At 42.6% G+C, this 12,902-nt stretch overlaps 1 protein-coding gene and 1 pseudogene across 11 annotated transcripts in view; both read left to right on the top strand.

Moving 5' to 3' along the window:
- LOC145249611 (uncharacterized) overlaps positions 1 to 12,902 on the top strand; it is a 205,653-nt gene that overhangs the window by 129,957 nt on the left and 62,794 nt on the right. For all 11 annotated transcript variants that reach the window (XM_080111335.1, XM_080111329.1, XM_080111333.1 and 8 more), the window contains exon 6: positions 6,193 to 7,178. In XM_080111335.1, the coding sequence (XP_079967461.1) occupies positions 6,193 to 7,178 (986 nt within the window). The remainder of the gene's footprint in view (positions 1 to 6,192; positions 7,179 to 12,902) is intronic.
- On the top strand, positions 5,391 to 5,528 carry LOC145249815 (U2 spliceosomal RNA; annotated as a pseudogene).

The raw sequence follows: 12,902 nt of genomic DNA, 5'->3' as shown, positions 1-12,902 counted from the left end.
GTAGAGGGACGGAGACCGCACTGCTGCCACTGTTAGAAGGGACACATGGCCAAGGATTGCCCCAAAAGAAATCCGACCAAACCCCCTACAGCTGCCAACAAGCCTTGTGCCCCAGAGACAAAAACCAAGCCAGTGGACCCATCCCCCAGCATTGGATGGGTCACAGTGACTTGAAAGGGGAAAACAAAGTCCTCCAATTCCAGCCAGCAAGCGGACAAAAAACAAGCGCTGCAGCAACAACAACAGCCGCTGCAGCCAATTCCGGACAAGCGACCAGAACACATTGTCCAGCAACCGCTGCAGCCAAAGATGTCACAACCCAAGCAGCAGCAACTGCAGCAGAAGGAAAAGCATCATCAACAACAGCAAGAGGAGCAGAACAAACCAGCCCAGGAACAACGACTGGCCCCCGGACGAACTGAATCGGGGACCAAGAGAAGGAAGGACTGCTCCTCAGAAGATGAGTCTGCCAGCGAGAGGGAGGGAAAACAAACTCCCCCACTCCCCGGTCCATTCGAGGAACAAAAGAAAATTAAAAAGATGGAAGGGGAAGAAAAGGTGGCCCGACCCCCTGTGAGCTTACACCATCCCAAACAGCAACAACAACAAAATCCACCCCCACCCCCAAACCAGACACCGCACCAAAACCAAACACTGCACCAACCATCACACCAACACCCAACACACCACACACACCACACCCACCAACACAGCACACCACACCAACATCTGACACTGCACCAACACACACCCCTACACCAATGCAAACTGAACCACCACCCCAAAGAGAAAAAGAAACGAATGAACCCGGAAGAGGGAGGGGTCGCTCTGCCTCTCGAGGACCAACTAAAACACAAGAACTGTGTCGAATTGACCCTCTGACGGTGGCAGCGGCCCTCTCACATCGTCAGAGGAAGACTTTAAAGCCACTGCTGGATTGCCAACAGATAGAGGGGAAAGATGTTAACATCCCCTCAAATTTCTCGGATGCCCTGCTCCTAATAACTTTCGTTAGAACTCCAGAGGCTTGAAAGAGCAACTTGTGGTCACTTCTGGAGGCAGCAGAAGGGGCTTCTCCGGAAATGGAACTATTTAAAAAAATCGACTCTTCCCTTGACGAACTGTCAAAACAATGCAAGGGAAGGGTCCCAGTGTGGGTCCATCCGTCTCTCTACAGGGCCTTAAAATTGACCTTTCCCCTAGACGTTGGCGGCATTGTGAGAGAAGGCCACGACCTGAAAAACCTGACCTCCTTGAGCATCGCGTACAACGTCGGCATCCTTACGCCGACCGACTTTGAAGCCAAGTGCGACACACCCTAAAGGTAGGTACCATGTCTTTAAATTTGGCCAGTTTGAATGCAAGGGGCTTGAGATCACCGGGCCGGGCGGCTTGTCTCCGGCATGACCTCTTGTCCCTGGGAGTGGATGTTGCTGCGATCCAGGAGACGCATTTTGTTTCTTCTGTGGACTGTCAGGTGCTGAACCGGGATTTTGAAGTTTTCTCAGCATATGGCAGCCCGCGGGGAAGGGGAGTCTCCTTGCTAGTGAAGCGAACTGTCCGCGACGGTCGACGTTGTTCATAGAGATACGGTGGGCAGGCTCGTCGTGGCCGATGTTGCAAAAGATTCTGTGTTTCGGGTAGTTGCGGTTCATGCGCCCAGCACTGCTTGTGAGAGGGTCTCATTCTTCAGTCAGCTTGATGCGTTTGTAGATTGTCGGGAGCGGGTAGTGCTAATAGGGGATTGGAACGCCATCTTAGACCCAGATTTAGATAAAGTAGGAGGCGAAGCTAGAGGGTTGGAAAAATGTGAGCCCAGCTTGGCTGACCTGATGGCTAGATGCGATCTGGTCGACAGGTTTCGGGTCAAGCTTCCAGGACGGGAGATGTGGACGTGGACCAATAGTGTTCCTTCCTATCCGAATACCTATTTGGACAGGATACTAGTTAGAAGAGGCGAAATAGATTTCCTATCTTGCCCCACGTTCACTTGGTTAGGTCAGTCAGACCATAAACTAGTTATGGTCCGGCTGAAGCTAGTAAATAGGCCTAAGTTAGCAGGGTACTGGAAGTTAAACACTTCCCTTCTGGAGATACAAGACTTCCGAGACCAGTTAGGAGAATTAATTAAAAAGGCTCTAGTGGGGGCGGTTACCGGAAGTAAGTAGTGGTTAGGTCTAAAAGCCAACATTAGAAGCTTCTCCGTCAAGTATGCTCAGCGCCTCGCACTAGATAAGGCCAAGACGAAGAAGCAGCTAGAGCAGAAACTAGCCCGGGCTACGGGGGAGGGTGATAGGGTTAGTCAGGAACTAGCTAAGCAGGATCTTCTGCGCGAGACTAGCGAGCGCTATGAAGGTCAAGTAGTCAGAGCTAGGCTTAGAAAGACAGGCAACGAAGCAGTCAATTCTGACGCTGTTGCGTGTCATGAGATTTCTAGGCGTGGCTCGGACAAATACATTGAAAAAGTTAGACATCCGGATGGACGCACCCTTGAATTGACTCTGGTAACCAAGGGAGTGATCACATAGCTGAGGAAAGGTGATGGGCATGGTGGGGAAGAGTTAGATGCCTACAGGCCCATAACTCTGCTTAACACAGAGTTGAAGATTTTGGCCAAGGTCCTGTTGAATCGGCTGCAGGTTGTTATTGAAGAGTTGATTGAACCGGAACAGAACTACGCTGTGAAGGGGAGATCGATTCAGAACAACTTGCACCTGATCTGCACAATCCTAGAGGGGGGAATAGATGACGACACGGAAGCCGCGCTGATCAACTTAGATCAGTCCAAAGCGTTCGATAGGGTCGACCATCGTTTCCTGGTATCTGTCTTAGAGGCCGCCGGTTTTAAACCGGACTTCTGCAAGTGGATCTCCGTGATGTATCGACAGCCCACGGCTGTTGTGCAAGTCAACGGAAAGCGCTCGAAACCCTTTGTTATCTCTCGGTCTGTTCGTCAGTGTTGTCCACTGTCACCCCTGTTTTACGTCCTGGCCTTGGAGCCTCTGCTCCGCAAGCTGAGACGTGGGGAGGCAAATTCAGCCCTGCGTGGAATGGCTCTGCCTGGCAGCTCAGCTGCCAAGGTATCCGCGTTCGCCGATGATGTCACGGTCTTCGTGTCGGGCTTCAGATACATTGAGATCGTGTCGGAGGCACTTGCACAGTACGAAAGAATCACGGGGGCCAAGATAAACCGCAGCAAGTCGGTCGGACTGCGGTTGGGCACCTGGAGTGGCAACGCAAACCTCCCGGCGCCCTTCAGCTAGACAGATGACCTGGTTCGGATCCTCGGCGTGTGGTTCGGACCGGGTCTCCAGCTTTATAAGAATTGGTCGGAGGTACGATCAAAGGTGGCAGCTGCGGTCGATGCGTGGCTTCCTAGGAAACTTTCCTTAAAAGGTAGAGCTGAGGGGTGCGCCACATACATCTTCCCTCTTATCCTTTACCGACTGGCCATACTTCCTCTGCCTGCACAACACCTAACAGCTCTTGTTGAACTCTTGTCCTCGCTCCTTTGGGACAGAGGAAGACACTGGATAAGCAGACAGGTCTGTATTCAACGTCCGTGTGAGGGAGGCTTGGGAATGCCGGACTTGGGGTGTCATCGAGATGCCGAGAGGCTGGCCTTCCTTAGCCACTACCTTCAAGACGATCAACCATGGCACCCCGCGATCACTGCCGCCTTTCCTGACCTCATTCTTGACCCCGCTATTGAGAGTTGTCGCAGGCTGCGGGGAGATTCAGCCTTCCTAAAAGAGTGCCGAGCCGTGCTAAAACGACTAGCAGGGTCCAGCGACCTTGTGGCTGCCACCCGTAAGGAACTCCACTGGGATCTAGTGAGGTGGGCCGCCGACAATTCGCTATGTGCGCGTTTGGGTTGGCAGCAGAGTGAGATCCGCTCCGTGTGGAGCTGGGCACCAGGTTCAAGTCATCTGAACAATTCAGAGTTCTCTCTGACCTGGCGATTGGCCCGAAATGCGCTTCCCCTCAACAATATATAATGCAGTTCTGGTTTTTTTGGAGTCGTCTGCCTGTCCCGGTTGCGGGACGACGGCCACAGAAACAACTGATCACGCATTTTTCGATTGCCGCGAACTCCGCCAGTTCTGGTCGTATGTTGGCGAGGTGACGGCTCGCATCGACCCCGAGCATCCTAGCCTGATTACTGTATCAAATGTAGTGGACAACGTGAGGCCGCCGTGGGACCGGGAGAGACAAATGGTCTACATCGCGAGAATGGTGATTTGGACGTCGAGACTGCAAGATGGCCGGGGCATGCTACTTTTTTCTGATCAGGATCTAATCGCTTTCTTTAAACACCAACTACGGGTAAAGATCAGATACGACAGAAGAAGGCTGCATCGCGTGGCTTTTGAAAGAAGATGGATACAGTTAGCAAGTCTGTGTGTACGAAGAGGGGCCAAATTTGAATACGTGTTTCTCGCCTAGGTGTGGAGCGCTCAGTTCTAGGGTTTCTGTCGGACCCCCGCCCCTTTCTAATTCTACTTCCTTCAGCCTCTCAACTAGCCAAATAAATCTTGTTTCCCTTATTAGAAAGCCTCCAAGATCCCCAGCCTCCAAAAACAATTTTTTTCTTTTGCTCGCCCTTCCTCTCGAAATTCATCCCAGCTTGGAGGAAATTAAATCAAACACTAACCCCACCCCCCACCCCCGCTCTCATCGCCAATTTTTTCTTTCCTCCCCTATTTAGGACACAACCCCCTCTCCCCTCCATTTAGAGGCTGCTCGTGAAACCCTGGTCCCTTTACAAACCAGAGTGAAACGAATGGTCTAGCATTTCAGATAGGGTTGGGAGGGCCTTACTAACCGGGTTTTTTTTTTTCACCCCCCCCCCCAAGTCCCTCGACACAAATGAAATTTTATTAAGATTGTTATCTTTTTTGTATTTTTTATATAAATAAAAAATGTTTTAAAATTGGGCTTAAGTAGGCCCCCCTCCCACCACACACACATAAATACAAATTTAAAGGGGTAACCATGATAAGAGGCTGGCCGAGAGAAAAATCATTTAAAATTTACAACAGAGACGAGATGGATCTAATCTACCAACATCACCATCACCTCATTCTTTTTGAGTTGACTTTGTGCCTAAGTTTTTTGTTCATTTTCCCAATTGTATTTTTTTTTTTCCTGTGAATAAAAAATTTAATATCTCAAAGTGTAGTATCTGTTCTGGCAGATACTGCAAGCAAAGACCATATGTGGGGGAAGTCTCACATATAAGACCTTCGTCAATGTAGGGGCAGCCCTTCATACCAATTATCACTATCCAGTTCCCCTACTCCCCGGGGAGTTGGTCCCCATTTCCACTTCACTCATCACATTAAAAATCAGCCTTGTGCCTAATTTGCTCGGTGGGGAAGCAAATAAATACCCTTTTCTTGGCCTTTTGGCCAAGATCAAAGTGTAGTATCTGTTCTTACTACATGCTGTACTTATGTTTGTAACTTTGTGATATAAAATGGGGAATCACTTTTCTGTATTAATTTAATGTAAAATGATCACCCACTTTACAACCAGTCAGTCTCAAAGCCATTCAAGTCCTTCTCCAGATCATTCAAATTGTTTTTGAAGGATTCCTGTTATTTTTTTAAGCATTCAAGTCCTTCTTAAGGTCATTCAATTCATCCTTAAGTCCATTAAAGTCATTCTAAGTCATTTACTTTTTATTTATTTAAGTCATTTCAGCCCATTTTTTGGTCATTTTAGTTTATCTTTAAGAATTTCATGTCAATCCTACATTCACGCATTCATTCATTACACAAGAGCACACGACTAATGGCTATCGGCCTTGTTTCATGTGTATTGCTACTTAGATTTAATGTCCTTGGAGATCTAGACAATACAGAGATGTATGCAGAATAAGAGACTTTGTCATTATGTTTATATTGAAAGAATAGATCAAAGATTTTGGGTTATTTTATGTAGGAACACTTGAGGTAGCAGATCAGTTCATAGAGAAAATAATAAAGATGTATTTAAGAGATAAAGATCTGGCCAAACATGGGTTAGTTTAGAAGTCAATTTCTAAGTCATTCAATACCTCCCAGCATGTAAAATGAACATTAAACTGAATATGATGGAGTGTAAATATGTTAGTCACTAGCAAAAAAGTTGTCTCTTTTCTCTGTTTCACCTACAATATTTTAATTTTTTTATTTTATTTTCATTTAGGGTGAAACCTGAACCGCCAAACCAGCCTGCTAATGGGCAACCTGTCCTACCTGCAGGACAGATGAGTTCATCCAATACTGCTAATGGTCCAGTGAACCTAAACCCAGTCCAAGAACAGGCTTTACAGGCTCAGCAGGATCAAAACAAAAACCAGCAATTCCAAGGCCAACAACCAGCTCATGGTCAACCAGTGGTGGATATGGGAAAAACTGTTCAGGACAAAAACAACAACGTACTCCAAGCTCAACCGGTTCTGGCCAATCTACCAGAGACAAATGACCTTAGCTTTAAGGCTAAGGGGACAGCTTATAGTGTACAGTCACAAAACGCAGGAGCCAACAATCCTCCTCCAGCTAACCCAGATTCTCAAAATGCAGGAGCCAACAATCCTCCTCCAGCTAACCCAGACTTGCAAAATGCAGGAGCCAACAATCCTCCTCCAGTTAACCCAGACTTGCAAAATGCAGGAGTCAACAATCCTCCTCCAGTTAACCCAGACTTGCAAAATGCAGGAGTCAACAATCCTCCTCCAGTTAACCCAGACTTGCAAAATGCAGGAGTCAACAATCCTCCTCCAGTTAACCCAGACTTGCAAAATGCAGGAGTCAACAATCCTCCTCCAGTTAACCCAGACTTGCAAAATGCAGGAGTCAACAATCCTCCTCCAGTTAACCCAGACTTGCAAAATGCAGGAGTCAACAATCCTCCTCCAGTTAACCCAGACTTGCAAAATGCAGGAGCCAACAATCCTCCTCCAGTTAACCCAGACTTGCAAAACGCAGGAGCTAACAATCTTCCACCAGCTAATCCAGAACCACAAAACTTTGTACCTATTGCAAATCCTGTTCTTGGTCCAGTGGCTAATGATGCTGGTGGCCAGCAGGCAAATCAGCCCCCTGCAGACAAAACTGCCAATTTGGTCCCTGCTGGAAACCAAGTGGCTCAACCTGCTCAACCGGGGGAAAATTTTCAAGCCCCTCAAAACCGTAAGTCATTTTAAATAGTATTTTTTTCATGTTTTTTTATTTTTCTTTTGTTTAAAAAATGTTTTTAAAAAATTGAGTAAAATATTTTTTTTTTTTTTTAAAATTTAAATTAAAAAAAATTTTTTTTTTTTTTTTTTTTTGCAATTTATTCATTGATTTGTCTTTTTTTTCTTTTCAGTTATTTAAGTTGCAAAAAAATAATTGAAACATTTAATTTAAAGAAGGATAACTTGAAATATTTTTGATTTCATTAAGATCTATGTATTAGTAGTATAAACATATTTATGGCAAGTTAGCTATGCAGGAACAAAGGAAAGTGTTATATTTACTGTAAAATTTAAGATTCTACCATCCTCCTTAAAGGCAAATGTTTTTACATACTATTACTGCTTACATTTGTTGACTTTTCGTTGTCTGTTTAAAATATTGATAACCTTTCTCCATCTGCTCTACTGGGTCACTAAAGTTTAGCTTTTGTTTTTTATTGCCTGTATAAAACACTTCCACATCTTCTAAAGTGTATCTTACTTTTCCTGACATTTTTGGCTTCTAATTTACAATTAGGTTAAATTCTGTTAACATCAGCCCCATCCACTCCTATTGTGTTGACCTTTCCTCCAAACATAATTTTCATGTTTTTTTTTGTTTGTTTTTATTCTTTGTCTAGTTTACAGGAATTTCACTTCTGTTAAGTAGATTTTGTTTCTTCAAACTTGGAAGATTTTTAGTTTCTCTCTCAAACTTAATCTACATATATCATCTAAAAGTTTATATATTTTAGCTGTAACAGTCAGTAAGTAGACTTTTTTATCATCATTATTATTACATAAATTTTATCATATATTTAATGTACATAGCTAGTCATTAGAATAGTTTTGATAACTTGATAATTAACCCTTTTGTTTAGTTTGCCTTGCCTTTTATTAGCTGCGAGACTTGACTCTGGCAGGAAATGAGATCAAGGGACAAATAGTATTCCCTTCCATATTCTAACTACTAGTATGAGGTAAATCTGTCATAACTTCTGTTTTGAATTCATTTATTACCTTCTTATGTCTACCTTATTGAAACGTGTTCTCTTGTTCCCTTTTTGAATGTTATCTATTTCTTCCTTTGTAGTTTTCATGGTGTTTATTAAATAACATTGATAAGTTTTTTTTATTTTATTTTTTTATTAAATTTTCACCCCAAACAAGGCACATTGCCACTTTGTTGTAGGGGGCTACTATCAGGGACATAAGCATCAGGGGTACTGTGTAGGGAGTTGGGCAGCAAGATGTCGGTTCACATTGCACTTGTACTTCTGCATGTCAGTACAGTTGGGGAAGCAGGGACTCTGAAGGAAATTCCAAAGTCTAACTGTTCTGGAGAAGAAACTACTGGAGTAGAAGGCTCTCTTACATCTAGGGATCTCTACCGTGAAGGGGTGGGATTTAGCTGCTTGTCAGGTTTGTCAGAGGTATTTACGTTGAGGGGGCACAAGTGCTTGTAGTTCATCAGAGCATTCACCGTTAAAGTACTGGTAGAACAGGCAGAGGGATGCAACATTTCGTTGATGGGACAGAGGCTGAAGTTTAGATGACAGTTCAAGACCTATCAGATTGGCTACTCTCTTTTGAACCTTGTCTAGGAGCGAAAGACTAGTGGTAGATGCACCAGCCCAAATATGACAACAATACTCCATACATGGGCGAATGGTGGTATAGGATACTTTCGGGCATTAGTAGCTTTCTAGCATGGTAGAGAGAACCCACCTTCTTCGCAGCGGTCCTGGCAATACTCTCAATGTAATTGTTCCAACTCATGTTTCCTGTGAATGTTAGGCCGAGGAGTTTAAAAGATGTACTTTCAGATAACGAGTCATTGGCCATTGCTATTGGTGATAGGGAAGGTTTCTTGTAATTATTGAAGGAAACAAGTTTAGTCTTGGCAGCATTGAATGTGACCATCCATTTTTGTCCCCATTCCACTATGGATCGGAGGTCATCCTCTAGTGTTTCTGCCATTTCTTTAGATATGTGTTCATTTGTTTTTCTGTCGTGTCTGTTATAGAGCATGGTGTCATCAGCATATATACTCATCTCACAGACAATTTTGTCAGGGAGGTCATTTATGAATATTAGGAATAACAGAGGTCCAAAGATAAACCCCTGAGGCACTCCCGCATTTATATCCTATTGTTTAGATGTACGACTGTCAAAGGCAACCTGGATATTTCTCTTATTTAAGAAGGATTTAATTATGTATTCCGTAATTGTATTGATACCATATAATCTGATTTTCTTGAAGACCCTCATGCATTACCCTGTCAAAAACCTTAGATATATCTAGAGCAACCGCTCTACCCTCCTCTGCTTTGTCTAGTGAATGGTATATACATTCTGAGATTACAGTTAAGATGTCTGCTGTGGAACGGGCTTGCCTAAATCCATATTGTTGGTCAGTCAGAAGTTTAGCATCTGTAAGTTGAACTAGAGTTTGGTTTGTTATGGTCTCAAATATTTTGGCGAAAAGTGGGAGGACGCTAATGGGGTGATAATTTACTGGGTCAGGTCTTTCGCCAGAATTCTTGAAAACTGGTACTACAGAAGCAGTTTTCCAGCAGGCAGGAAAGCAAGATTCATTAAGGCATTTGTTGTAAAGTTTGGAGAGAACTGGAGCTACTTCGGCGGTGCACTTTTTTAATAGCACAGCCAGGATGAGATCAGGTCCATATGCTTTTCCAGTGTCAAGCTTTCTTATGATAGCATGCACCTGAGAAGGGGTGATTTTCAAATCATCTAGTGTGGCGTCTATCCGCAAAGGAAAGTCAGGGAGGGGGTAGTTAGCAGGGTCCAGTGTGGAGGCAAATCATCTGGCAAGCATGTTAGCCTTCTCAGTTGCAGAGCAAAGAACCTCATGATTGTTGGATAATGGAGGAATTGTTGATGGCCCATTATTTACTGCACTGTTGTAGATTTTCCAGAAGTCACGGGTTCCTAATTTCTGTGCTTCGATGCGTTTTTTTCAGTAAATTCTCTCGTAGCTATTTCTTTCTTACACTTATTTCTGGCTTCTATAAACTTCTGTCTGTTTGATCTGGACTTATGCGGTATGCATGCTGCCTTTGTGCTATTGCAGCTGCACAAGTAGAAGTAAACCATTGGGGAGAGTGGGGCTTGCTATAAAATTTGCGCGTGGGAACATGTGCTTCAATTGCCGTTTTGAACTTTCAGTGGTCTCATTTGTTCAGCTGGAAGTGAAAAGATATTTTGCCATGGAGCGTCCCTGATGAGATCCCTGATAGCTTCCCAGTCAGCCTTTTTATAATATCTCGTTATTTTGAGCAATGGCTCTTCACTTTTGGCTCTAGAGTTTAGGGCGATTTCAACCATTATCACTGCATGATTGGCGTTCTCAAGACGGCTGTCGGCATTCATTACACAGTCATCGGGAACTGTGGTCAGAAACAGATATAGAAGTGATGCATGTTCTTGCTGGGTTGGAAACGTAACCATCTGTGATAGGGAACGAGATATAGAGAAGCTATTAGTTGTGGTATCAGCTGCGTCTGTGTAAGTAGAAAATCCAAGCCAGTTGCTGTGGTGGACATTGAAGTCACCAAATACATGCGCTTGTGCGCTAGTGTTGAGGGGAAGTGCTGTATCTATGCTGTCAGAGACTTTGTTTATTAGGATACAGTCCTGGGTCGAGGGAGAGCGGTAAAGAAAATAAAAGTAACTAATCTTATGTTGCATGTTAAGTCTAAAGCATATAAAGGCTTGATCGTCCGATTCTAGTTTAGTTTCTCTAGTCAAGGGGAGGGTGTTTCGAATGTAGACACTAGGCCCGTGCATATGTCTGTCAGTCCTTACGGCAGAGTGGGAGATATCCAGGCATGTTAAAGTAGTTAGAGGGGATGGAGGAGTGTAGGTTAGTCTCACTTAGTGCTAAGATATCCGGGGTGTTTGTTAGGAGAAATGCTTCAACACCATTTAAATTAGTTATAAGCCCACGGATGTTCGTAAATGCAAGCCTCAAAGGAGAAGGCAGGTTGGTTTTGTTACTTTTGTGATTATACAATATCCATTTTTCTTTTTTTTTAAATCTAATATGGTTTCCTCTATATATTTTATTCGGTTTTCAATATTATATATATGTATTGTGGCTAAGTAAATTGTGCTTCTTGCTAAAGAATTATTTTGTTAAAGAGAAAAAAAAGAAAAAAACTGCCTCTCTGCAGTTGCGAGTTGTCATTCTGGGGCATGTGTGTGTGTGTGTGTGTGTGTGTATATATATATATATATATATATATATATATATATATATATATATATATATATATATATATATATATATATACACACACACACACACACACAATATTTTTGTAAAAAATCAAGACAACGAAATACAAAATGAGAACAGCGTATTTTCTTGTTACAATTGTTTCATAACCATTTGGACAATTTTAAATATATCATTTAATATTCCAAAATAGCTACTCTTAATATGGCAAAATACGCTAGTTATACATATATGAATACATTCATAATCTCTATTTTAGAAGATCAAGAAGTTGGACCTACCTCTACATCACTTTTCTATTTTCTTTTTTTGATAGTCTTCCAATTTAGAGATTGCCCCATTTTCGTATTTCTACTTTTTAAATTATATTTCAACCAATCACCTATATTAATTTAATCTTTTGTATATTTTTTCATTTTAATTTTTTCCCCAATTTATTTATTTGGTGTATTTCCCAAATACTAATTTAAACCTAAATTTTAGTTTAGATGTTCCAATATTTCTTCCTCAATCTACCATAGTTTTGTATAAACTTTGTTTACATATAACAATCTACTAATTAATTGTTGCATAACATGTTGTTTCTTAAGTAGCTTAGCAGTGGCTTGGTTCTCACGAGTTTTGGCAAATAGCAAACAGGATCCTGAACAGAAGCATGCGTTCTATCCCAACCATCATCAATGGACCTGAGGTCATCTCATCAGCATCAGACAAGGCCAAACCATTTGCCAAGAACTTTGCAGCTAATTCTACCCTATGCGACGAAAGCCATCAACTCCCCGTATTTCCTCCTATAACAGACAACACGCTATGCAACATACAAATATCTGTGCGTGATGTCAAGCTAATCAAGAACCTTGATTCCAGTAAAGCAACTGGCCCTGACGGTATTCCAATTATAGTGTTGAAAAAGCTTCAACCAGAACTTGCCCCCCATACTTACAAAACTGTTTAAGTGTTGCCTTAAGGAGAAGTGCTTCCCAACACCCTGGAAAACCTTATCAGTATACCCGGTATTTAAGAATTCAAGTGATAAGTCATCTCCCTCTCAGTACAACCCAATAAGTCTCCTGTGTGACATAAGTTGCTGGAAGCCATATTAAATAGTCAACCACCTAAGCAGAAATAACCTTCTTAGTGGCATGCAATATGGTTTCCGTTCTGCCATATTTACAGATGTGCTAACGGTTATATCTCATAGGATTAGTGAATCTCTCGACAAAGGTTTCCTTTCTAGGGCAATTTTTAATTAAAGGATTTTTTAAGTGGAAACTTTTCAATATAATAAAAAGCTCAACATGTAGGTGAAGCTTAGGTACAAAATGCAAATATATTGATAATAGAAAAATATATTAATGCATATAGATTTATTGATCAATTTCAAACAAGAAGGAAAAAAATATAGTGTGTAGAGATTATGAAAGCTCATTATGCCAG

Source organism: Euprymna scolopes, chromosome 28 (genome assembly GCF_053919585.1).
Source record: "Euprymna scolopes isolate OS-2025 chromosome 28, ASM5391958v1, whole genome shotgun sequence".
Lineage (NCBI taxonomy): Eukaryota > Metazoa > Mollusca > Cephalopoda > Sepiida > Sepiolidae > Euprymna > Euprymna scolopes.
This window is presented reverse-complemented; position numbering and strand designations above follow the sequence as displayed.